Here is a 26,382-nt window from a genome sequence, read left to right as displayed (position 1 = left end):
AAACTCAACTCGTCGTGTTTGGAGGACAAAGAATGCTGAGTTGCATCCAAAGAACACCATACCTACTGTGAAGCATGGGGGTGGAAACATCATGCTTTGGGGCTGTTTTTCTGCAAAGGGACCAGGACGACTGATCCGTGTAAAGGAAAGAATGAATGGGGCCATGTATCGTGAGATTTTGAGTGAAAACCTCCTTCCATCAGCAAGGGCATTGAAGATGAAACGTGGCTGGGTCTTTCAGCATGATAATGATCCCAATCACACCGCCCGGGCAACGAAGGAGTGGCTTCGTAAGAAGCATTTCAAGGTCCTGGAGTGGCCTAGCCAGTCTCCAGATCTCAACCCCATAGAAAATCTTTGGAGGGAGTTGAAAGTCTGTGTTGCCCAGCGACAGCCCCAAAACATCACTGCTCTAGAGGACATCTGCATGGAGGAATGGGCCAAAATACCAGCAACAGTGTGTGAAAACCTTGTGAAGACTTACAGAAAACGTTTGACCTGTGTCATTGCCAACAAAGGGTATATAACAAAGTATTGAGAAACTTTTGTTATTGACCAAATACTTATTTTCCACCATATATAATTTGCAAATAAATTCATTAAAAATCCTACAATGTGATTTTCTGGATTTTTTTTCCTCATTTTGTCTGTCATAGTTGACGTGTACCTATGATGAAAATTACAGGCCTCTCTCATCTTTTTAAGTTGGAGAACTTGCACAATTGGTGGCTGACTAAATACTTTTTTCCCCCACTGTATATCGACATAACCTGAAAGGCCGCTCAGCAAGGAATAAGCCACTGCTCCAAAACCGCCATAAAAAAGCCAGACTACGGTTTGCAACTGCACATGTGGACAAAGATCGTACTTTTTGGAGAAATGTCCTCTGGTCTGATGAAACAAAAATAGAACTGTTTGGCCATAATGACCATCGTTATGTTTGGAGGCACTTCACAAAATAGATGGCATCATGAGGAAGGAAAATGATGTGGATATATTGAAGCAACATCTCAAGACATCAGTCAGGAAGTTGAAGCTTGGTCACAAATGGATCTTCCAAATGGACAATGACCCCAAGCATACTTCCAAGCCCTGACCTGAACTCTATAGAACATTTGTGGGCAGAACTGAAAAAGTGTGTGCGAGGAAGGAGGCCTTCAAACCTGACTCAGTTACACCAGCTCTGTCAGGAGGAATGGGCCAAAATTCACCCAGCTTATTCTGGGAAGCTTGTGGAAGGCTACCCTAAACGTTTGACCCAAGTTAAACAATTTAAAGGCAATGCTACCAAATACTAATTGAGTGTATGTAAACTTCTGACCCACTGAGAATGTGATGAAAATAATTAAAACTGAATTAAATCATTCTCTCTACTATTATTCTGACATGTCACATTCTTAAAATAAAGTGGTGATCCTAACTGACCTAAAACAGGGAATTTTTACTAGAATTAAATGTCAGGAATTTTGAAAAACTGAGTTTAAATGTATTTGGCAAAGGTGTATGTAAACTTCCGACTTCGACTGTACATGTACCTTATATGATGGAACCAGTTTAAAGTCATAGAGGAGCCTTTTATATTGCTCTCTGATCCGATTATTAGTTAGTTACATTGGCAATTGAGTCATATTGATTAGTGAGCTCTCGAGCAGTATAGACAATCCTTACTTTAGTAATGACCATGAGGCCGTGGTAATGTTGAGAGCTGAGATTACTAATATTATTATGGCAATAAAGGTGCTTGAATAATAAGCCATTATTATGGTGGTGGCATTAGTGAAGATGATGGTGATGATACAGTAGTGATGATGATAATGATGATTATAATAATGGCTTCCCTGATGTTACAGCTGTTTATGGTGTTGGTAATAACATTAATATTCTCTCTACCCCTCCCATGTTCCAGTACCCCGGAGCCGGACTCCCTCGGCCAGTAGCTCCTTGTGCGACGGGCCCGAGGTGCGCCTAGGGGAGAGGGTGTTGGTGGTGGGCCAGAGAACAGGGGTGGTCCGCTTCTACGGCAAGACCAACTTTGCCCCAGGTCAGATCACTGTCTATTCCCCAAACCCACTACACACATCACACTACATCCACTGGTAACCATGAGAACTGCCATACTAACAGGGTTGCGGTCAATTCTATTTCAATTTAGTCAATACTGAAAGTGTTCTGAAATGATGGAGTCACCCATGATTCATCAAACAATATTTTGAAAGAGGAAGTAAAGTACTTTAAGTATATTTTTTTGTTTGTCTCCTCTGAAGCTAATTGTATGGATTTTTTTCTATTAATAATGTTAAATTAACAGCTGTACAGAAAGACTCATGTGAAGGCCAAATTACAGAGGAGGAACTTCTTGATGCAATTAAAGCCTTTAAGTCTGGGAAAACTCCAGGGCTGGATGGCATACCAGTGGAGGTATACCAAACCTTTTTTGATATACTCAGAGGACCATTATTAGTATGTTTTAACCGCTCCTATATAAATGGTAGATTATCAGATACACAACAAGGTCTGATTTCATAATTACTGAAACAGGATCCAAGTGGTAAATATAAAGATCCAGTCCATTAAAGAAATTGGAGGCCTCTTACATTTCAGTGTTGTGATGCAAAAATTCTAGCAAAATACATAGCGCATGGAATTAAAAAGGTATTGTCAGATATTATTCATCCTAAACAGACAGGTTTTTTACATGGGCAATACATTGGAGATAATATAAGACAAGTACTGGAAACAATAGAACACTATGAAAAATCTGGAAAACCAGGCCTGGTATTCATAGCTGACTTTGAAAAGGCTTTTGATAAAGTATGACTGGAGTTTATATATAAATGCCTGGAATATTTCAATTTTGGAGAATCTCTTATAAAATGGGATAAAGTTATGTATAGTAAATAATGGTTACTTCTCAGAAAGTTTAAACTGTCAACAGGAGTAAAACAAGGTTGTCCACTATCGGCATATCTATTTATTATTGCCGTCGAAATGTTAGCTGTTAAAATCCAACAGATCCAACAATAATATAAGGGATTAGAAATCCAGGGCTTAAAAACAAATGTCATTCTACGCTGATGATTCCTGTTTTCTTTTAAATCCACAATTTTGATCCCTCCACAGCCTCATAGTGGATCTAGATACTTTTTCTAACCTCTCTGGATTACAACCAAATTATGATATGTACAATACATTACGTATTGGATCACAGAAAAATGCAACTTTTACATTACCGTGTAGTTTACCAATAAAATGGTCTGATGGTGATGTGGACATACTCGGTATACATATCCTGAAGAAAGAAATTATCTCACTCCAATAAATTGAAATAGAAAGTTATCAAAAATACATAAGATATTGCTAACATGGAAAGGAAAATACCTGTCTATTTGTGGAAAATTCACCCTGATTAACTCTTTAGTCATATCCCAGTTTACCTATTTTCTTATGGGCTTGCCTACACCTAGCAACCTGTTTTTAAATTATATGAGCAAAACATATTCCATTTTATTTGGAATGGCAAGACAGACCAAATTAAAGGGGCCTATTTATATAATGAATATTAATTCGGAGGGCAGAAATTATTACATATTAAAGCATTAGACCTATCACTAAAGGCGTCAGTCATACAAAAGTTATACTTAAATCCGAACTGGTTCTCTAGCAAATTAGTAAGAATGTCTCACCCAATGTTCAAGAATGGCCTTTTTCCCTTTATTCAGATTACAACCTCTCACTTTCAGTTATTTGAAAATAAAATAATCTCCAAAATATCACTATTTTTAAAACAAGCCATAGAAAGTTGGTTCCAATTTCAGTTTAATCCACCAGAAAAGACAGAACAAAAAATACAACAAATATTGTGGTTAAACTCAAAATACGAATTGATAAAAAAAAAACATGATTTTTCAATAACATAAAAAAAAAAGTTATAATCTTTGTAAATGATATAAAATTAGGACTGGTGGAGTTATGTTACACATGCAACTAACAAAAATATATGGAAATGTCTGCTCTACCCAAAATTACAACCAACTAATGGCAGCATTACCGCAAAAATGGAAGAGGCAAGCAGAAGGGGGAAAAAGTAAGGAACTTGTCTGTCGGCCCTGCATTTTTTATTTTTTCACCTTTATTTAACCAGGTAAGCCAGTTGAGAACAAGCATCAAAGGCCAAAATTGTTTAAAGAACATTTTGATGAATAAAAAAGTATACCAGTTTAATTTAAGGACCAAAAAATGGACAGCTGTGCCATATACAGTGGGGGAAAAAAGTATTTAGTCAGCCACCAATTGTGCAAGTTCTCCCACTTAAAAAGATAAGAGAGGCCTGTAATTTTCATCATAGGTACACGTCAACTATGACAGACAAAATGAGAAAATATTTTCCAGAAAATCACATTGTAGGATTTTTAATGAATTTATTTGCAAATTATGGTGGAAAATAAGTATTTGGTCAATAACAAAAGTTGCTCAATACTTTGTTATATACCCTTGGTTGGCAATGATACAGGTCAAACGTTTTCTGTAAGTCTTCCCAAGGTTTTCACACACTGTTGCTGGTATTTTGGCCCATTCCTCCATGCAGATGTCCTCTAGAGCAGTGATGTTTTGGGGCTGTCGCTGGGCAACACAGACTTTCAACTCCCTCCAAAGATTTTCTATGGGGTTGAGATCTGGAGACTGGCTAGGCCACTCCAGGACCTTGAAATGCTTCTTACGAAGCCACTCCTTTGTTTCCTGGGCGATGTGTTTGGGATCATTGTCATGCTGAAAGACCCAGCCACGTTTCATCTTCAATGCCCTTGCTGATGGAAGGAGGTTTTCACTCAAAATCTCACGATACATGGCCCCATTCATTCTTTCCTTTACACGGATCAGTCGTCCTGGTCCCTTTGCAGAAAAACAGCCCCAAAGCATGATGTTTCCACCCCCATGCTTCACAGTAGGTATGGTGTTCTTTGGATGCAACTCAGCATTCTTTGTCCTCCAAACACGACGAGTTGAGTTTTTACCAAAAAGTTCTATTTTGGTTTCATCTGACCATATGACATTCTCCCAATCCTCTTCTGGATCATCCAAATGCACTCTAGCAAACTTCAGACGGGCCTGGACATGTACTGGCTTAAGCAGGGGGACACGTCTGGCACTGCAGGATTTGAGTCCCTGGCGGCGTAGTGTGTTACTGATGGTAGGCTTTGTTACTTTGGTCCCAGCTCTCTGCAGGTCATTCACTAGGTCCCCCCGTGTGGTTCTGGGATTTTTGCTCACCGTTCTTGTGATCATTTTGACCCCACGGGGTGAGATCTTGCGTGGAGCCCCAGATCGAGGGAGATTATCAGTGGTCTTGTATGTCTTCCATTTCCTAATAATTGCTCCCACAGTTGATTTCTTCAAACCAAGCTGCTTACCTATTGCAGATTCAGTCTTCCCAGCCTGGTGCAGGTCTACAATTTTGTTCTGGTGTCCTTTGACAGCTCTTTGGTCTTGGCCATAGTGGAGTTTGGAGTGTGACTGTTTGAGGTTGTGGACAGGTGTCTTTTATACTGATAACAAGTTCAAACAGGTGCCATTAATACAGGTAACGAGTGGAGGACAGAGGAGCCTCTTAAAGAAGAAGTTACAGGTCTGTGAGAGCCAGAAATCTTGCTTGTTTGTAGGTGACCAAATACTTATTTTCCACCATAATTTGCAAATAAATTCATAAAAAATCCTACAATGTGATTTTCTGGAATTTTTTTCTCAATTTCTTTTTTATAGTTGACGTGTACCTATGATGAAAATTACAGGCCTCTCTCATCTTTTTAAGTGGGAGAACTTGCACAATTGGTGGCTGACTAAATACATTTTTTCCCCACTGTACACTAATCGATGGGGCCAGATGGTTAAAGCCTTTAAGTAATTTTTATTTTGTGCAAACTGCCACCAAAAGGAAAGATATTGGGCAATGTGGTGGTTATCGCATAATTAAAATACAGTGAGCTCCAAATGTATTGGGACAGGTACATATTTTTGGCTCTTGTACTCCACCACATTGGATTTGAAATGATACAATGACTGAGGTTAAAGTTTAGACTCAGCTTTCATTTGAGGGTATTTTCATCCAAATCGGGTGAACTGTTTAGAAACTTAAGCACTTTTTGTAGATAGTCCCCCCATTTTATTGGACCAAAAGTATTGGGACAAATTCACTTTTGTGTATTAAAGTAGTTACAATTGTAGTTTTGGTCCCATATTCCTAGCACTCAATGATTACATCAAGGTTGTGACTCTAGAAACTTGTTGGATGCATTTGCTGTTTGCTTTGGTTGTGTTTCAGATTATTTTCTGCCCAATAGAAATGAATGGTAAATAATGAATTGTCATTTTGGAGTCACTTTTATTGTAAATAAGAATAGAATATGTTTCTAAACACTTCTACATTCATGAGGATATGACCATGATTACAGATAATCCTGAATGGTTTGTGAATAATGATGAGTAAGAAAGTTACAGACGCACAAATATCATACCCCCCCCCCCCCCCCCCCCCCCCCCAAAAAAAAAAAGAACAAAAAAGAAGGTTAACCTCTTAGGGGTATGATATTTGTGTGTATTTATTATACTAAAGTTGAGGACACTGTTGATTTTGTGTGCATTATACATTTACTATACTTTTCACCGCATTTGTTGAAAACTAAATCTGAAAATACTCTGGAAACATTCAGTAACATGATAAGAATATACTTTCAAAATTTGGGGTAGGTGCAACATAAGACAAAATAATTACAAGCGTTGGAGTGAGAGGTCAAACTGGCCACACACCTCTCTCAAAGAAGAGTCTTCAACTATAAGGTGCTTTTTTTATTTCGCTCTCCTAGCTATGCCATTGAGGAACTAGAGCAAGCAGACTTGTTGTTTTGTTTGGAATACAGCCCTGCATCCCCGCCATCATACAATTACTGTTGTTGTTTACGCAATCCAAAAATGGTCCGTTATAAATCGCAATCTGGGTCAGGTGGGCATCATTTGAAAGCTTGTTATGTTGCCAACATGACTAGCTAAATTATCAAATACTATCTTACAGTGTTAGGCATTTACAAGGCAATTCATAAAACAGGGTTTAAAGTTCTCCGTCACGTTGACGGATTTCCGTCATATGGATCCTGAGGAGGTTGTTTTTGAGATCCGTGTAGATCCGCTATTATAAAAAAACGAGACAAGACCGAGCTATTCAAAATGTGGTCTCTAGACCGGACTTGAGACCAAGACGGGTCTGGAGTACTACAACACTGATATAAGCACTTGGCCCCTCCCAGGACCATACAATTACGCAATTGGCAATTACAACCAATAAACAGTTACAACCAATAAATGTAAAATGCAATTTCCACATCCATTTTTACATTATAAATTAGTCTTAATCAGACTTAGTTATTAATAATGATATTTCATCACCATTCATACATGGAACAATCATTTGATCTTATTCAACCTGCTGACTCCAAAGCGTGACGCACAGGCCACATAGCCTATTTCTATGCGCACGGAGGAGCACTCGCCCCTATTCCAAACAACAAGAATGACAGAGCCATAGGACACAGACACACGGGGGAACTCCAACATAACCCAGGAAATAAGAACAAAGGAAACCATACATTTAATTAAATAAACACTTCTTGAAACACACAGGAAACTGTTGAGTGAAAAACACAGCAGCCTTACAGTTATTGACACACTCAAACCGGTACGCCTGGTACCTATTACCATACCCTGTTCAAAGGTACTTAAATATTTGGTCTTGCCCATCCACCCTCTGAATGGCACACACATACAATCCATGTCTCAAGGCTTAAAAATCCTTCTTTAACCTGTCTCCTCCCCTTCATCTACACTGATTGGAGTGGATTTAACAGGTGACATCAATAAAGGATCATAGCTTTCACCTGGATTCACCTGGTCACTATGTTGTGGAAAGAGCAGGTGTTTCTAAGGTTTTGTACACTGTAGATTTACCATATATGCATTTAAACGCGTGAAAGCAACAGCAAACATTTCAACAAGAGAACAAAGCACTCTCCACTGGCGGGAGTTTGGATAGCATAAGTGGAGAAACGTGCCTATGGTGCATCTTCGCCACAGAAATAAAACATTTTAACTAATTCCAAATGCAAGCTTCATGAGTAAATGATCAATTTCAAGCAATTTTGACATACCAAAACACCAGTAGGCCTGTGCTAGTAATTGTTGTTTGATGCCCCGTTGCTGGTGAGCTTGCAAAGTAAACTGTTAATATTCTTCGTCACCAAACTATTTTTGGAGCTGCATTTATTTATTATGGCAATGCTCTCTCCCAACAATTTGATGTTTGCACTGCACCCGATCCTATAGCTGTACAGAAAATCAGCATTCTGTTCGCTAGCTCACCCGACCTGTTGATTGACAGTTTGCTGGTCCAATCAGTGGGCTTAGTGTGCGTTTCACTAGCGTTTTTTTTTGCAAGGGCGATGCTGCGGCTACTGTCTCTGGGTGGGTGGTGGAGAGTAATGCCTTGTTCACGTGCTAGTCAGAACTAGGAAACTCTGAAATGTCCGACTTGCTAACTGGTTGAATGCGACACTTGTATAACTACAACCAGTTAGCACGTTGAAAATGTCAGAATTCCGACTAGCACGTAAATGCGGCATTATCCACAGAGTGACAAAACCTTGCCAAATAATTTCAAGTCATCAGTCTCAAGTCAAAGTTGAATCGTGAGTCTTAAGGCTCCAAGTCAAGTCTCATGTCATTTTATTGTCTATCATGTCGAGTCTCAAGTCATCAAATTTGTGACTCGAGTCCAAGTCATGTAACTTGAGTTAACAACTTTGCTATAGTATGCCTAAGGGCTTTGAGATTAGTCTCTAGACATCCGCGTTGCATCCCACATTTTTCAAATGCTTCGACTTAACAGCATCTGTATGTAAATAAAACAGCAGTTTGGACATCCGGCTTTCCTACGTCACTGCCGTTTCACGTTGTTGCCCTAGTAAACAATCCTGCAGACACAAAGTAGTAGCTAACAAGATTCTCTCGTCCTCGGGCGTTCTAACTTAATCTTACAGATCACGCTAAATAGTGGCAACTAGCATATTAGCCAAAATATAAGTATTGTCTTTTTGGAAATATGCTGGTAAAGTCAAACGTTACAACGTGTTCTAAACCGCTCTGGTGACAAACACACTTTTTGCCGTGTCTCCATTTGTCCACGTGGCTGCTTTTCTGCTCTTTGCTACCACTGAAAAAAATCTGTAAGGTTGCCCATTATTTTGTTTTTTTGTTATTTATTATTTTGTTTTGTAACACTGAGGCAGTGGGAGAACCTATTCAAGTAAGTAAATACATTTTGAAAATGTAAAAAAAATATATGTATTATTAGCTAGCTAGATAGCTGGCCACCTTGTAGGATAATTCAACTGAGCTGCTAGCTAGCTAGTTAACTTTACACACTCTTTAGCTAAGTGAATTAAATGTCATTGAGCTAGCTAAATTCCTATTAGCTAGCTATCTTGATGTAATCACTGTAAATTAAATACAATCTCCAAATGCATTTGTTGATAAGAGCCATGGAAGAGGGTGAAATTCCAACTTCAGTTGTCAAGTAAAGGGAGCGTGTAGTGTACTGGATAGGGAATGTAATTTTGTGGGAGGACATTATGAAAATATTATTCTGTTCCAGTGCCTAGAGGGGAAGACTTTGAGGACAGAGAGATAATAGCAACATAATATTCAGTGCTGTCTATTTTTAGTATAATGGAGCTGTCATGATCGTTTACAGTTGGAACGGACCAAGGCGCAGCGTGATATGCGTACATGTTTATTTTAATGAATAAACAACCGACAAAACAATAAACAAACGAAACGTGAAGTCCAAGGTGGAACACAAAACATACCTACACGGAACAAGATCCCACAACCCACTAGTGCCAATAGGCTACCTAAGTATGGTCCCCAATCAGAGACAACGAGCGACAGCTGCCTCTGATTGGGAACCACACCGGCCAACATAGATCTAGACGATCTAGATCTAAACCTAGAAAATACAACATAGAACATACCACACTGAAAATACACACCCTGACTCAACAAAAACGAGTCCCCAGAGTCAGGGCGTGACAGTACCCCCCCCCCCCCCCCCCCCCCCCCCCCCCCCCCCAAAGGTGGGGACTCCGACCGCGCAACATAAACTGGGGACTCCGACCGCGCAACATAAACATCACAGGGTAGGGGCCGGGTGGGCATTCCGCCTCGGAGGCGGATCCGGCTCAGGGCGTGACGACCACTTACTCTCCGCCTCCCTGTTGCGCCCCTGGTCTGGTCTGGACCTCGGCGCGCTGCTTCCCCTATCCTTCCTCCCACGAAGTACCAAGCCCTGTCTGGACCCTGGTGTGGGAGACCCCGAACCTGGAGAGGGGCTGACGTCTGGGTCTGGACTGGAGCCGCTGACCGGAGCTTGACCGGGCACCGGTGGAGAGGACTATACAGGCTCCGGACTGGAGCCGCTGACCGGAGCTGGATTGGGCACCGGTGGAGCGGATTGCTCTGGCTCCGGAGTGGAGCCGCTGACCGGATCTGGACTGGACCCCGGTGGAGCGGACTGCTCTGGCTCCGGAGTGGAGCTGCTGACCGGAGCTGGATCAGGCACCGGTGGAGCGGACTGCTCTGGCTCTGGAGTGGAGCCGCTGACCGGAGCTGGACTGGACCCCAGTGAAGCGGATTGCTCTGGCTCCGGAGTGGAGCAGCTGACCGGAGCTGGATCAGGCACCGGTGGAGCGGACTGCTCTGGCTCTGGAGTGGAGCCGCTGACCGGAGCTGGACTGGACCCCAGTGAAGCGGATTGCTCTGGCTCCGGAGTGGAGCAGCTGACCGGAGCTGAACTGGGCACCGGTGGAGCAGACTGCTCTGGCTCTGGAGTGGAGCAGCTGACCGTTGCCAGACCAGGCACCGGTGGAACAGGCACGGGCCGTGCCGGACTGGACACATGCACCACTGGCTTGGTGCGAGGGGCAGGAACAGGCCGGGCCGGGCTGGCGACGCACACCACTGGCTTGGTGCGAGGGGCAGGAACAGGCCGGGCTGGCGACGCGCACCACTGGCTTGGTGCGAGGGGCAGGAACAGGCCGGGCCGGGCTGGCGACGCGCACCACTGGCTTGGAGGTTATTTTCCTGGCACCACACTCCCAGAGTCCTCACCTCCTCCCTGTAGGCGGTTTTGTCATTGTAGGTAATCAAGCCTACTGCTGTTGTGTTGTCTGCAAACTTGATGATTGAGTTGGAGGCGTGCTTGGCCACGCAGTCATGGGTGAACAGGGAGTACAGGAGGGGGCTGAGCACGCACCCTTGTGGGGCCCCAGTGTTGAGGATCAGTGAAGTGGAGATGTTGTTTCCAACTTTCACCACCTGGGGGCGGCCCGTCAGGAAGTCCAGGACCCAGTTGCACAGGGCAGGGTTCAGACCCAGGGCCTCGAGCTTAATGATGAGCTTGGAGGGTACTATGGTATTGAATGCTAAGCTATAGTCAATGAACAGCATTCTTACATAGGTATTCCTCTTGTCCAGATGGAGTTGGTCTAGGGTGACAGGTAAGGTAGAGGTGATATGATCCTTGACTAGTCTCTCAAAGCACTTCATGATGACAGAGGTGAGTGCTACAGGGTGATAGTCATTTAGTTCAGTTACCTTTGCTTTCTTCGGTACAGGAACAATGGTGGCCATCTTGAAGCATGTGGGAACAGCAGACTGGGAAAGGGAGAGATTGAATATGTCCGTAAACACACCAGCCAGATGGTATGCGCATGCTCTGAGGACGCGGCTAGGGATGCCATCTGGGCCGGCAGCCTTGTGAGGGTTAACACGCTTAAATGTCTTACTCACGTCGGCCATGGAGAAGGAGAGGCCACAGTCCTTGGTAGTGGGCCTCGTCAGTGGCACTGTGTTATCCTCAAAGCGGTTGAAGAAGGTGTTTAGCTTGTCCGGAAGCAAGATGTCGGTGACGTGGCTGGTTTTCCTTTTGTAGTCCGTGATTGTCTGTAGACCCTGCCACATATGTCTTGTGTCTGAGCCGTTGAATTGCGACTCCACTTTGTCTCTATACTAATGTTTTGCCAGTTTAATTGCCTTGCGGAGTGAGTAGCTGCACTGTTTGTATTCTGCCATGTTCCCAGTCACCTTGCCATGGTTGAATGCGGTGGTTCGTGCTTTTAGATTAGCGTGAATGCTGCCCTCTATCCACGGTTTCTTGTTAGGGAAGGTTTTAATAGTCACAGTGGGCACAGCATCACCTATACACTTCCTGATAAACTCACTCACAGTTTCAGTGTATTCGTTAAAATTATTTCCAGAAGCTACCCGGAACATATCCCAGTCCGCGTGATCAAAACAATCTTGAAGCGTGGATTCCGATTGGTCAGACCAGCGTTGAATAGTCCTTAGCACGGGTATTTCCTGTTTGAGTTTCTGCCTATAGGATGGGAGAAGCAAAATGGAGTCATGGTCAGATTTGCCGAAAGGAGGTCGTGGGAGGGCCTTATAACCATCCCGGAAGTTCGAATAGCAATGGTCGAGGTTTTTGGCAGCACGAGTACAACAGTCGATATGTTGATAGAACTTCGGCCGCCTAGTCCTCAAATTTGCTTTGTTAAAATCCCGGCTACAATAAATGTAGCCTCAGGATATGTGGTTTCCAATTTGCATAAGGTCCAGTGAAGTTCTTTGAGGGCCATCGTGGTATCGGCTTGAGGGGGGATATACACGGCCGTGACTATAACCAAATAAAATTATCTTGGGAGATAATACGGTCTGCATTTGATTGTGAGAAATTCTAGGTCGGGTGAACAGAAGGACTTGAGTTCCTGTATGTTACTACAATTACACCATGAGCTGTTAATCATGAAACACACACCCCCGCCCTTCTGCTTCCCTGAGAGATATTTATTCCTGTCTGCGCGATGAACTGAGAACCCCTCTGGCTGGACCGATTCCGACAGAATATCCCAAGAGAGCCATGTTTGCGTGAAACAGAGTATGTTACAGGCCTTGATGTCTCTCTGGAAATAAATCCTTGAGGTTGCAGTTGTTCCCATAGACAGTACATGGTTGCTCTATGTATCACTGACCCTGGATAAGCTAAAGACTGGGCTAACACGGCTAACCTTTTAGGTCAATAATATGCTATTTTTATCAACATTTTGTTGGCTTTGTAATCCTGAGAGAAAATGAACTAGCTAGTAGCTAGCTAATTATACCTATGTAGCTTACAAGGTTAGCTGACTTTTCTCAAAACAAACCTCATTGTGGCTAGCTACTTCATTTCACTCTTGCTAGCATGTACACAGCCAAATATCACTTCAGAAACGGCAAAATATTTATGGCCAGCATTGTAGAGCATTTCTCCCCTCTTGCTGTAGCTTTAGCTCATCTCAAAACAACAGAGAAATGCTGTGAAAACCAGCGTGCTGCAGCACATTTCAAAATGTCGTTCTAAAATGTTGCATGATGGAGACAAACGAGGGCGATAGTGCAGGGATTGAGGAGGAGGACGTTGAAGAACGAGTGAGAAGATGGAAGTCGATATGGAGCTCGAGATAAAACAACTGAAAAAAAGGACACAAAATACATGTTTCCGAGGTGATGATTTTTCATGAGCACAGTTCCGCCTCGCATTTTAAGGTCTGCCTTGCCACACCCATGATTTGTTGGGAGAGTTGGCTGTCTGAAGAAGACAACCTCAGATATTTTTATTCTCATCATTTTTTTGAAGTGGCCAAAATAATCTGTCATTGAAACCAGACCCTAGTCACTGTTGCCTACGGTCTGGTTTTTGAGGCTGCTTTGAGATTATACCTATGAGCAATCCCCGGGGTTAAATTCTCTACTGCATGTAGTATCATCATACATAATATTAAGCATCATAGTACTGTATATTTGTGTTCTCACTTGTTTGTACTTCTGTTGCCATGCAAAGGCCATGCCAAGGCATTTCCTACAAGCTTCCTTAATCAGGGTTAACAATTTGCAATTTAAGCATGTTCACAAAGTCAGAAACAAACAAAGCTGGTTTTAAGTGTATGGCAAATTGTTGAAAGTATATTGAAGTCATGCTCTTAACACATGTTCTTTACGTAGGGATTGCGGTTGCATTGGACATTTTCATTAGCATTGAGTAATAGTGGCAGCAGCATCACTTGACCTCCCCATTAGCAATATGGATTATGCAATGTATACATGATACGTAATATACATTGTCTACTGAAAGTCTACACACCCCTTGCACAGTCTTCACATTTTTTTGCCTTAAAATTAAATCTAAAAAGGGATTACATTTGATTTTTTTCCTACAGATGGACACAACCTACTCTAAATGATGAAAGTGAAATAAAATTCTAGAACATTTTCCTAATGAATAGTTTATTTTATTTTGTATTTTTAGATGTCTTGATTGCCCAGAGTAAATGCTTGATGGAAGCACCTTTGGAAGCCATTACTGCTGTGAATAATTTTGAATAAGATTCTACCAAACTCTATGCTAACCATTATTGGTTATGTTGAGAGGTTAGTATCTCTTGGGTGTATGATCTTTGACCCTCTAACTTTCTCACTCATCATTATTTATGATTCATTCAGGATTATCTGTAATCATGGTAGCATCCACATTAATGTAGATGTGTTTAGAAACATATTATATTCTTATTTATAATAAAAGTGACTCCAAAATAACACAGTACATTATTTACCATTCATTTCTATTGGGCACAAAATAATCTGAAACACAACCAAAACGAACCGCAAATGCATCCAACAAGTTTGTAGAGTCACAAGCTTGATGTAGTCATTGTGTGCTAGGAATATGGGACCAAGTGCTAAACTTTTGAATACTTTATTCATAAGAATCGTTAGGGGTGTCAATTTTGACCCTACCTTTTTTAAGGAAAAAAGTATTACTGTTAATCAAAATATTTCTCTCTGAGCAATTGTATTAGTATAAAATATAATTTCCGATTTTTTTTTACCATACAATATACAGTGCATTCGGAAAGTATTAAGACCCCTTGACTTTTTATGTTACAGCCTCATTCTAAAATATATTTTTTCCCTCGTCAATCTACACACAATACCCCATAATGACAAAGCAAAAACTGGTTTTTAGAAATGTTTGCTAATTATATATATAAAAATGAATACCATTACATAAGTATTCAGACCCTTTGCTTTGAGACTCGAAATTGAGCTCAGGTGCATCCTTTTTCCATTGATCATCCTTGATGTTTCTACAACTTGATTGGTGTCCACCTGTGGTAAATTCAATTGATTGGACACAATTTGGAAAGGCACAGACCTGTCTATATAAGGTCCCACAGTTGACAGTGCATGTCAGAGCAAAAACCAAGTCATGAGGTCAAAGGAATTGTCCGTAGAGCTCCGAGACAGGATTGTGTCGAGGGACAGATCTGGGGAAGGGTACCAAAAAAATTATCCAGCATTGAAGGTCCCCAAGAACAAACTGGCCTCGATCATTGTTAAATGGAAGAAGTTTGGCACCACCAAGACTCTTCCTAGAGCTTGCCCCCCCCCAGCCAAACTGAGCAATCGGGGGAGAAGGGCCTTGGTTAGGTAGGTGACCAATAACCTGATGGTCACTCTGATAGAGCTCCAGAGTTCCTCTGTGGAGATGGGAAAACCTTCCAGAAGGACAACCATCTCTGCAGCTCTCCACCAATGAGGCCTTTATGGTAGATGTTTTTCGGTGGCTGGGACTGGGAGACTAGTCAGGATTGAGGGAATGATGAACAGAAGAAAGTACTGGGAGATCCTTAATGAAAACCTGCTCCAGAGCGCTCAGGACCTCAGACTGGAGCGAAGGTTCACCTTCCAACAGGACAACGACCCTTAGCACACAGCCAAGACAACTCAGGAGTGGCTACGGGACAAGTCTCTGAATGTCCTTGAGTGGCCCAGCCAGAGCCCGGACTTGAACCCGATCAAACATCTCAGGAGAGACCTGAAAATAGCTGTGCAGTGACGCTCCCCATCCAACCTGACAAAGCTTGAGAGGATCTGCAGAGAAGAATGGGAGAAACTCCCCAAATACAGGTGTGCCACGCTTGTAGCGTCAAACCCAAGAAGACTCAAGGCTGTAATCTTCTGCCAAAGGTGCATCAATAAAGTACTGAGTAAAGGGTCTGAATACTTATGTAAATGTGATATTTCAGTTTTTTATTATTAATACATTTGCAAACATTTTTAAAAACCAGTTTTTGCTTTGTCAATATTGGGTATTGTGTGTAGATTGATGAGGGGGGGAAAAACAATTTAATCCATTTTAGAATAAGGCTGTAATGTAACAAAAGGTGGAAAAAGTCAAGGGGTCTGAATACTTTCCAAATGCACTGTAGCTCAGTATTTTAACTATTTATTTTATACAGTCATTATTGCTTATCTTTATCAAGGCTGTCTATAATTTCAGACCCCACTGTTTATCATCTACATAAATATAGCTATGATTGTGTTTTCTGTTGATTCAGTACTTGTGTTTTAAACTCTCCACAGGAGAAAATGTTTGGTAACACTTTACTTGAAGTGTTCTTGGGACTCTACTCCGCAGTATCAATCCTTTGGATACACAGAAGCCAGAACTAACCGGGTACTATTAAGTGGAGTGTATAGGCTTTGGGCAGGTCTGTCTGTCATTGGAACAACTTCGGTGCAAACACAGTTAGTTTTCTCTTCATTCAGTCATTTTCAAGGTGAAGGGCCAGATGTTCTGTCTTGAAAGTGAAAGTGAAGTTCCATTGTCACAGTTTCTCAACAAACCTCCATTCAAGAGATTTATAGAAGGGCACAGTTTACTTTCTTTTAACCAAATAACATTTTAATAAACATTTCATAAGCAGTAACAAAGGCAAGAGATATGTTATGGAACGTTTTACAATTTATATGAGAAAGTATCTTAGGTTGCATGTAAGGTGGAATATACTCCTATATATTTGGTCTTTTAAAGAGTAACCTTCATGTAAAAAAAAATATATATATACAGTACCAGTCAAAGGTTTGGACACACCTACTAATTCCAGGGTTTTTCTTTATTTTTTACTATTTTCTACATTGTAGAGTAATAGTGAAGACATCAAAACTATGAAATAACACATATGGAATCATGTCGTAACCAAAAAAGTGTTAAACAAATTTTATATTTGATATTCTTCAAATAGCAATCTCTCAACCAGCTTCACCTGGAATGCTTTTCCAACAGTCTTGAAGGAGTTCCCACATATGCTTAGCACTTGTTGGCTGCTTTTCCTTCACTCTGCCGTCCGACTCATCCCAAACCATCTCAATTGGGTTGAGGTCAGGGGATTGTGGAGGCCAGGTCATCTGATGCAGCACACCATCACTCTCCTTCTTGGTAAAATAGCCCTTACACAGCCTGGAGGTGTGTTGGGTCATTGTCCTGTTGAAAAACAAATGATAGTCCCACTAAGCCCAAACCAGATGAGATGGCGTATCGCTGCAGAATGCTGTGGTAGCCATGCTGGTTAAGTGTTTTTAACACCACAATAAAGAGATTACAGAGATGGAGACAAAAAAATTATCAACCTCCGGATGAGTATGAGGGGGGAGTTTAAGTACAATTATTACAAGCTTGTTTGGCTGGTAGCTTATTCTTTTGATGTTTGGGGCTGCTGGTGAACAATGATGTGCAGGCATAATCAAAGTGACACTGGATTAGCGCACTTGCCAGCCTTTAGGGTGACTATAGCTAGGTTTCCATCCAATTGGCGACAGATTTTCAAGTGAATATTCGAAAAGATTATGGAACATTGCTGCGGGGGACTTTCATTCAGCCACAAGAGCATTAATGAGGTCGGGCACTGATGTTGGGCGATTAGGCCTGGCTTGCAGTCGGCGTTCCAATTCATCCCAAAGGTGTTCAATGGGGTTGAGCTCAGGGCTCTGTGCAGGCCAGTCAAGTTCTTCCACACCGATCTCAACAAACTTCGCTTTGTGCATGGTGGCATTGTCATGCTGAAACAGGAAAGGGCCTTCCACAAACTTTTGCCACAAAGTTGGAAGCACAGAATTGTCTAGAATGTCATTGTATGCTGTAGCGTTAAGATTTCCCTTCACTGGAACTAAGGGGCCTAGCACGAACCATGAAAAACAGCCCCAGACCATTATTCCTCCTCCACCAAACTTTACAGTTGGCACTATGCATTGGGGCAGGTAGCGTTCTTCTGGCATCTGCCAAACCCAGATTCGTGCGTTGGACTGCCAGATGGTGAAGTGTGATTCATCACTCTAGAGAACGCATTTCCACTGCTCCTGAGTCCAATGCTTTACACCACTCCAACCGACGCTTGGCATTGCACATGGTGACGCTTGGCATTGCACTTGTGTGCGGCTGCTTGGCCATGGAAACCCATTTCATGACGCTCCCGACGAACAGTTCTTGTGCTGACGTTGCTTCCAGAGGCAGTTTGGAACTCGGTAGTGAGTGTTGCAACCGAGGACAGATGATTTTTATGCGCCTGTTAGCAACGGGTGTGGCTGAAATAGCTGAAATAACCAAATCCACTAAAGGGGTGTCTACATACTTTGTATATATACTGTCTGTCTGTCTGTCTGTCTATATAGACACTGAAAAAATTTTTTACGCAACATGTAAAGTGTTGATCCCATGTTTCATGAGCTGAAATAAAAGTTCCCAGAAATGTTCCATACGTACAAAAAGCGTATTTCTCTCAAATTGTGTGCACAAATCTGTTTACATCCCTGTTAGTAAGCATTTGTCCTTTGCCAAGATAAACCATCCACCTGACAGGTGTGGCATATCAAGAAGCTGATTAAACGGCATGATCATTACACAGGTGCACCTTGTGCTGGGGACAATAAAAGGCCACTCTAAAATGTGCAGTTTTGTCACACAACACAATGCCACAGATGTCTGAAGTTTTGAGGGAGTGTGCAATTGGCATGCTGACTGCAGGAATGTCCACCAGAGCGGTTGACAGTGAATTGAATGTTAATTTCTCTACCATAAGCCGCCAACGTCGTTTTAGAGAATTTGGCTGTACGTCCAACAGGCCTCAGAACCACAGACCACGTGTATGGCGTTGTGTGGGCGAGTGACCCATGATGGCGGTGGGGTTATTGTCTGTGCAGGCATAAGCTATGGACAACGAACACAATTGCATTTGATCTATGTCCATTTGAATGCACAAAAATACAGTTACGAGATCCTGAGGCCCTTTTTTTTTTTTTCAAAGGTATCTGTGACCAACGGATGCATATCTGTATTTTCTCAGTCATGTGAAATCCATAGATCAGGGCCTAATGAATTTATTTAAATTGACTGATTTCCTCATATGAACTGTAACATCAATGAAATTGTTTCATGTTACGTTTATATATTTGTTCAGTATATACAGTACCAGTCAAAAGTTTGGACACACCTACTCATTCAAGGGTTTTTCTTTATTTTTACTATTTTCTACATTGTAGAATAATAGTGAAGACCGACAGCCAACAAGTGCTCAGCATATGTGGGAACTCCTTCAAGATGTTGGAAAAGTATTCCAGGTGAAGGTGGTTGAGAGAATGCCAAGAGTGTGCAAAGCTGTCATCAAGGCAAAGTTTGGCTACTTTGAAGTATCTCAAATATAAAATATATTTTGATTTAACACTTTTTGGGGTACTACATGATTCCAAATGTGTTACTTCATAGTTGTGATGTCTTCACTATTATTCTACAATGTAGAAAATAGTAAAAATTAAGAAAAACCCTGGAATGAGTAGGTGTGTCCAAACTTTTGACTGGTACTGTGTATATATATATATATATATATATATATATATATATATATATATATATATATATATATATATATATATATATATATATATATATAGTATCTCACAAAAGTGAGTACACCCCTCACATTTGTGTAAATATTTGAGTATATATTTTAATGTGACAACACTGAAGAAATGACACTTTGCTACAATGTAAAGTAGTGAGTGTACAGCTTGTATAACAGTGTAAATTTGCTGTCCCCTCAAAATAACTCAACACACAGCCATTCATGTCTAAACCGCTGGCAACAAAAGTGAGTACACCCCTAAGTGAAAATGTCCAAATTGGGCCCAATTAGCCATTTTCCCTCCCCGGTGTCATGTGACTCGTTAGTGTTACAAGGTCTCAGGTGTGAATGGGGAGCAGGTGTGTTAAATTTGGTGTCATCGCTCTCACACTCCCTCATACTGGTCACTGGAAGTTCAACATGGCACCTCATGGCAAAGAACTCTCTGAGGATCTGAAAAAAATCATTGTTGCTCTACATAAAGATGGCCTGGGCTATAAGAAGATTGCCAAGACCCTGAAACTGAGCTGCAGCACGGTGGCCAAGACCATACAGCGATTTAACAGGACAGGTTCCACTCAGAACAGGCCTCGCCATGGTCGACCAAAGAAGTTGAGTGCACGTGCTCAGCGTCATATCCAGAGGTTGTCTTTGGGAAATAGACGTATGAGTGCTGCCAGCATTGCTGCAGAGGTTGAAGGGGTGGGGGGTCAGCCTGTCAGTGCTCAGAACATACGCCGCACACTGCATCTAATTGGTCTGCATGGCTGTCGTCCCAGAAGGAAGCCTCTTCTAAAGATGATGCACAAGAAAGCCTGCAAACAGTTTGCTGAAGACAAGCAGACTAAGGTAATGGATTACTGCAACCATGTCCTGTGGTCTGATGAGACCAAGATACAATTATTTGGTTCAGATGGTGTCAAGCGTGTGTGGCGGCAACCAGGTGAGGAGTACAAAGACAAGTGTGTCTTGCCTACAGTCAAGCATGGTGGTGGGAGTGTCATGGTCTGGGGCTGCATGAGTGCTGCCGGCACTGCGGAGCTACAGTTCATTGAGGGAACCATGAATGCCAACATGTACTGTGACATACTGAAGCGGAGCATGATCCCCTCCCTTCGGAGACTGGGCTGCAGGGCACTATTCCAACATGATAACGACCCCAAACACACCTCCAAGACGACCACTGCCTTGCTAAAGAAGCGGAGGGTAAAAGTGATGGACTGGCCGAGCATGTCCCCAGACCTAAACCCTATTGAGCATCTGTGGGCCATCCTCAAACGGAAGGTGGAGGAGTGCAAGGTCTCTAACATCCACCAGCTCTGTGATGCCGTCATGGAGGAGTGGAAGAGGACTCCAGTGGCAACCTGTGAAGCTCTGGTGAACTCCATGCCCAAGAGGGTTAAGGCAGTGCTGGAAAATGATGGTGGCCACACAAAATATTGACACTTTGGGTCCAATTTGGACATTTTCACTTAGGGGTGTACTCACTTTTGTTGCCAGCAGTTTAGACATTAATGGCTGTGTGTTGAGTAATTTTGAGGGGACAGCAAATTTACACTGTTACACAAGCTGTACACTCGCTACTTTACATTGTAGCAAAGTGTAATTTCTTCAGTGTTGTCACATGAAAAGATATACTCAAATATTAACAAAAATGTGAGGGGTGTACTAACTTTTGTGAGATACTGTATATCCTATATAAATGAAGATAAGCTTAGGCCTAACCCCAGAGAGATAGAGATATGCCGGTGGCATGCTACGAAACCGACATGCATTTCTCAGATGGCTACTGCGTCTGCTATACAGATATAGACATACACAGGAGGGTAATTAATTAATTTTAAATCCGAATAATTTGTATAAAGATAAGCATTATATTGTTAGATTATAGTAGTAACTCTGGTAGGCCTGAAACAGTCTTCCTCAGCTTAAGTTCAACTGTCGGAGTCAGTTGGAGCTCAGGGGCACACTGCCTTCATATCATAGGCCTGCTAAAGCTTAATAATTGCCACACCATACCAAACGTTTCTAAACTTTTTATTAGGGTAATATCAAAAGTAAGTCAAGCCATTGTTTATAGGGAAAATACGAGCAGAAGAGCAAATGTACACCAGGGAAAAAACGTACTACCCTCCCCTGTGCCCCCCCCCCCCCCCCCCAAAAAAAAAAACAACAACACACAACCAACCTCAAAGCAAAAAAATACGTTTTACAACCCTCCCCTATTTTGGACCACCCCTTCAACACAGTAAATGTTGATCTGTCCTTAACGTCATCCATTGGAATGCATCAATCTCGTAGAAGACAGTTGTTTAAGAATATGACTACATTAGTTATTGTAGCCACAGCGTGCAAGAATTTATTCTACATGAATGCACTTACTCTTGTTTTGCATTGTGATATTTTTGCATTGAAGTATTGATGGCCTCGAGAAGCTGCACACAGTATGTTTTCATACAGCTTAGCTAGGGTACAGTACACTCAAGGGCCATTCACTTGTTCTTGTGGGACTTTAAGTTCATGACACTCACAGCAGACAAGCAGGCTGGCAGAAACACGCACGCGCGCTCACTCGCGCACAGTCACCCACAATTTTGTGTCTCTTGTCCCACTGCTCTATTCATGGCTTGACCTTGACCGTCTGTCTGCCTCTTTTTCCATATATCCATCCCTCAGGGTTCTGGCTGGGGATCGAGCTGGACAAGCCCAGCGGGAAGAACGATGGCTCGGTCGGCGGGGTTAACTACTTCAGCTGCCCTCCCAAACACGGTGTCTTTGCCCCTCCATCACGTGTACAGAGGTAGGTACATACCCCCTGGGCTAAATAACAACATAAAAAATCTGTCTCTCTATTTCTCACATTTAGAAATTGGTTTAGAGAAAAAATTAACCAAACCAAAGGCGCATCTGGTGAATGTCGCTGGAGGTAGTAACGTTTCATTACATTTACATTTTAGTCATTTAGCAGATGCTCTTATCCAGAGCGACTTACAGTTGGTGAGTGCAAACATTTTTCATACTGATATATTGTAAATGTAATTGCATCACTTCCAATCCCCCATATTACTAGGGCTGGCACAATTACCGTATAACTGTGTAACTGACGGTTAGGGATGAAGACTGTCATGAAAATAAAATAACAGCCATATGTGGAACGAACAGCTCACTCAGGCATTCGTGCGGTTGAGTCTGTTCCTGCTGTAACATGGACTCTTAACAACGTAATGAAACTAGAAATAGAATGAATAGAACAGGCTTGGAATCTCTAACCCTGAAAATTTGACTGGTAAACTCATGGGCACACTCACAATGGCTGCCTGGTATTGTAATGCAATAATTTCCATGGTAATGTAGAATGTTCATTAAAATTATATTAATGCATGGAATGTATTTTTTGTAATGTCAGTTGAGTTGAATCAACAAATCACAGTACATATTAATGGGTACACTTCCTGCTTTTAATTCCTTCTTTGCTCCTATGGGTACGCTCGCAATGGCCTCCAGTCCACCCATTATGACATCATTGACTTCAATGGGGACGCCCGTTCTATTCATTCTATTTCTATGGCAGCACATGCACGTGGTAGTGGAGGAGAAGAGAAATGGTTATCAGTCATTTGGCTGGCCAATAGCCATCATCCAAAATTCCATGACCGTCACAGCCCTATTCATTACACTCATCAATATTTGGAAGGCACTAACGAGCCAGTTCTCGACAATGCCATTTGTGAGAGCTGTTGGAATATTTCATTTTCACTTTCTTGTGGACACTGCAAACAGTCCAGATTGGTGATTTACTAGACTACGGGTGTCAAACAGGGACAGGAAGCTTACGGCCTATTCACAACCAAGCCATCTGGGCTGTGTTCATTAGGCTCTAAACGGACGAAAACTGACGAAACAGGGAAGGCCAAAGGGCTACCTGGGCTGGTCTGTCTGTTACAAATATATACAGTCTGGGGTGAAGTTTGCCCTAGGTACAGATCTAGGATCAGCTTCTCCTTCCCCAATCCTTCCTTACCTGAACCATTAGTGGGGGAAATGCTAAACTAACCCAAGGTCAGCATCTAAGGGCAACTTCACCCTACACTAATATTATAGACATGACGATAGTTTTTCCCCCCCTCTTTTCTTCATCAATACAATATTCCTGAATGACGTTTGGGACCTCAGCTGAGAACTCCATTCCCTAAATGGTCACCAGATGGCGCCGCAATCAGTTCACTAGTTTTCTTGCAAAAAGGGTTTTTAATTTATTAGCATTATCCAATAGGCACTTTTTGAAATGACCTCCAAGAAATTCCACAAAGTTGTCAACAGTGACACTCAAATCACAGAGAATGATTAATTATGACCACTTCCTTCCGTTGACCTTTGTTTTGGAGGTTTTCAGAACAGGCAGAGAAAGCGTGCTGGACACTAAGAAAGTCCAGGGAGTTCTCCTAACCTGTGCTACGAAAAGTCACTTGTGCTGGTCAAAACTGGCAAACCTGCCCTGAGAACAGTCTTGGTTTCCACTAATGCGATACAGCCCCAGGTTCACGTATCATCCAAGCAGCCCAGCTACAGCACAAGTTGGCTAGCTGGACAGCGAACTAATTTTACCTTGACAACATTGACCCTCAACAAACTTATTTTGTTCAATTATCTCAGCCATGTTCACAATTAAATTCAAGATAGATTAACTATCTAACAGGCATGAGCTCAGACCGGCTACAACCGTTCATTTTGTTGCATCAAATCGACCTCTCCACTGTAGCTAGCTAGCTAGTTAGCTATGTTAGCTAATCAAACCAATGCTCAAATTACATACAATAGCATAATGCCGCGACAGTTTCATCAAACAAAGTAGAATGTTATACAGTGGGGGAAAAAAAGTATCTCCCAAAAGATGAGAGGCCTGTAATTTTCATCATAGGTACACGTCAACTATGACAGACAAATTGAGAAAAAAAAATCCAGAAAATCACATTGTAGGATTTTTAATGAATTTATTTGCAAATTATGGTGGAAAATAAGTATTTGGTCACCTACAAACAAGCAAGATTTCTGGCTCTCACAGACCTGTAACTTCTTTAAGAGGCTCCTCTGTCCTCATTTTACATTACATTTACATTTTAGTCATTTAGCAGACGCTCTTATCCAGAGCGACTTACAGTTAGTGAATACATATTTTTTTATACTGGCCCCCCGTGGGAAACGAACCCACAACCCTGGCGTTGCAAACGCCATGCTCTATCAACTGAGCTACATCCCTGCCGGCCATTCCCTCCCCTACCCTGGACGACGCTGGGCCAATTGTGCGCCGCCCATGAGTCTCCCGGTCGCGGCCGGCTGCGACAGAGCCTGGATTCGAACCAGGATCTCTAGTGGCACAGTTAGCACTGCGATGCAGTGTCTTAGACCACTGCGCCACTCAGGAGACAGCTGAGCAGTCCTCCACTCGTTACCTGTATTAATGGCACCTGTTTGAACTTGTTATCAGTATAAAAGACACCTGTCCACAACCTCAAACAGTCACACTCCAAACTCCACTATGGCCAAGACCAAAGAGCTGTCAAAGGACACCAGAAACAAAATTGTAGACCTGCACCAGGCTGGGAAGACTGAATCTGCAATAGGTAAGCAGCTTGGTTTGAAGAAATCAACTGTGGGAGCAATTATTAGGAAATGGAAGACATACAAGACCACTGATAATCTCCCTCGATCTGGGGCTCCACGCAAGATCTCACCCCGTGGGGTCAAAATGATCACAAGAACGGTGAGCAAAAATCCCAGAACCACACGGGGGGACCTAGTGAATGACCTGCAGAGAGCTGGGACCAAAGTAACAAAGCCTACCATCAGTAACACACCACGCCGCCAGGGACTCAAATCCTGCAGTGCCAGACGTGTCCCCCTGCTTAAGCCAGTACATGTCCTGGCCCGTTTGAAGTTTGCTAGAGTGCATTTGGATCATCCAGAAGAGGATTGGGAGAATGTCAGATGAAACCAAAATAGAACTTTTTGGTAAAAACTCAACTCGTCGTGTTTGGAGGACAAAGAATGCTGAGTTGCATCCAAAGAACCCCATACCTACTGTGAAGCATTGGGGTGGAAACATCATGCTTTGGGGCTGTTTTTCTGCAAAGGGACCAGGACGACTGATCCGTGTAAAGGAAAGAATGAATGGGGCCATGTATCGTGAGATTTAGAGTGAAAACCTCCTTCCATCAGCAAGGGCATTGAAGATGAAACGTGGCTGGGTCTTTCAGCATGACAATGATCCCAAACACACCGCTCGGGCAATGAAGGAGTGGCTTCGTAAGAAGCATTTCAAGGTCCTGGAGTGGCCTAGCCAGTCTCCAGATCTCAACCCCATAGAAAATCTTTGGAGGGAGTTGAAAGTCCGTATTGCCCAGAGACAGCCCCAAAACATCACTGCTCTAGAGGAGATCTGCATGGAGGAATGGGCCAAAATACCAGCAACAGTGTGTGAAAACCTTGTGAAGACTTACAGAAAACGTTTGAC

At 42.3% G+C, this 26,382-nt stretch overlaps 1 protein-coding gene across 1 annotated transcript in view; it reads left to right on the top strand.

The window, feature by feature from the left end:
• Positions 1-26,382, top strand: part of LOC311102369 (CAP-Gly domain-containing linker protein 4-like) — a 121,589-nt gene that overhangs the window by 78,934 nt on the left and 16,273 nt on the right. The window contains exons 12-13 of the mRNA XM_084143685.1: positions 1,907-2,041; positions 22,548-22,671. Of these exons, the coding sequence (XP_083999811.1) occupies positions 1,907-2,041; positions 22,548-22,671 (259 nt within the window). The remainder of the gene's footprint in view (positions 1-1,906; positions 2,042-22,547; positions 22,672-26,382) is intronic.

The sequence above is a fragment of the Coregonus lavaretus genome, assembly GCF_964263955.1.
Source record: "Coregonus lavaretus genome assembly, chromosome: 27".
Taxonomy (NCBI): Eukaryota; Metazoa; Chordata; class Actinopteri; order Salmoniformes; family Salmonidae; genus Coregonus; species Coregonus lavaretus.
The sequence above is the reverse complement of the archived record's forward strand: the minus strand, read 5'-3'. Positions and strand labels throughout refer to the sequence as shown.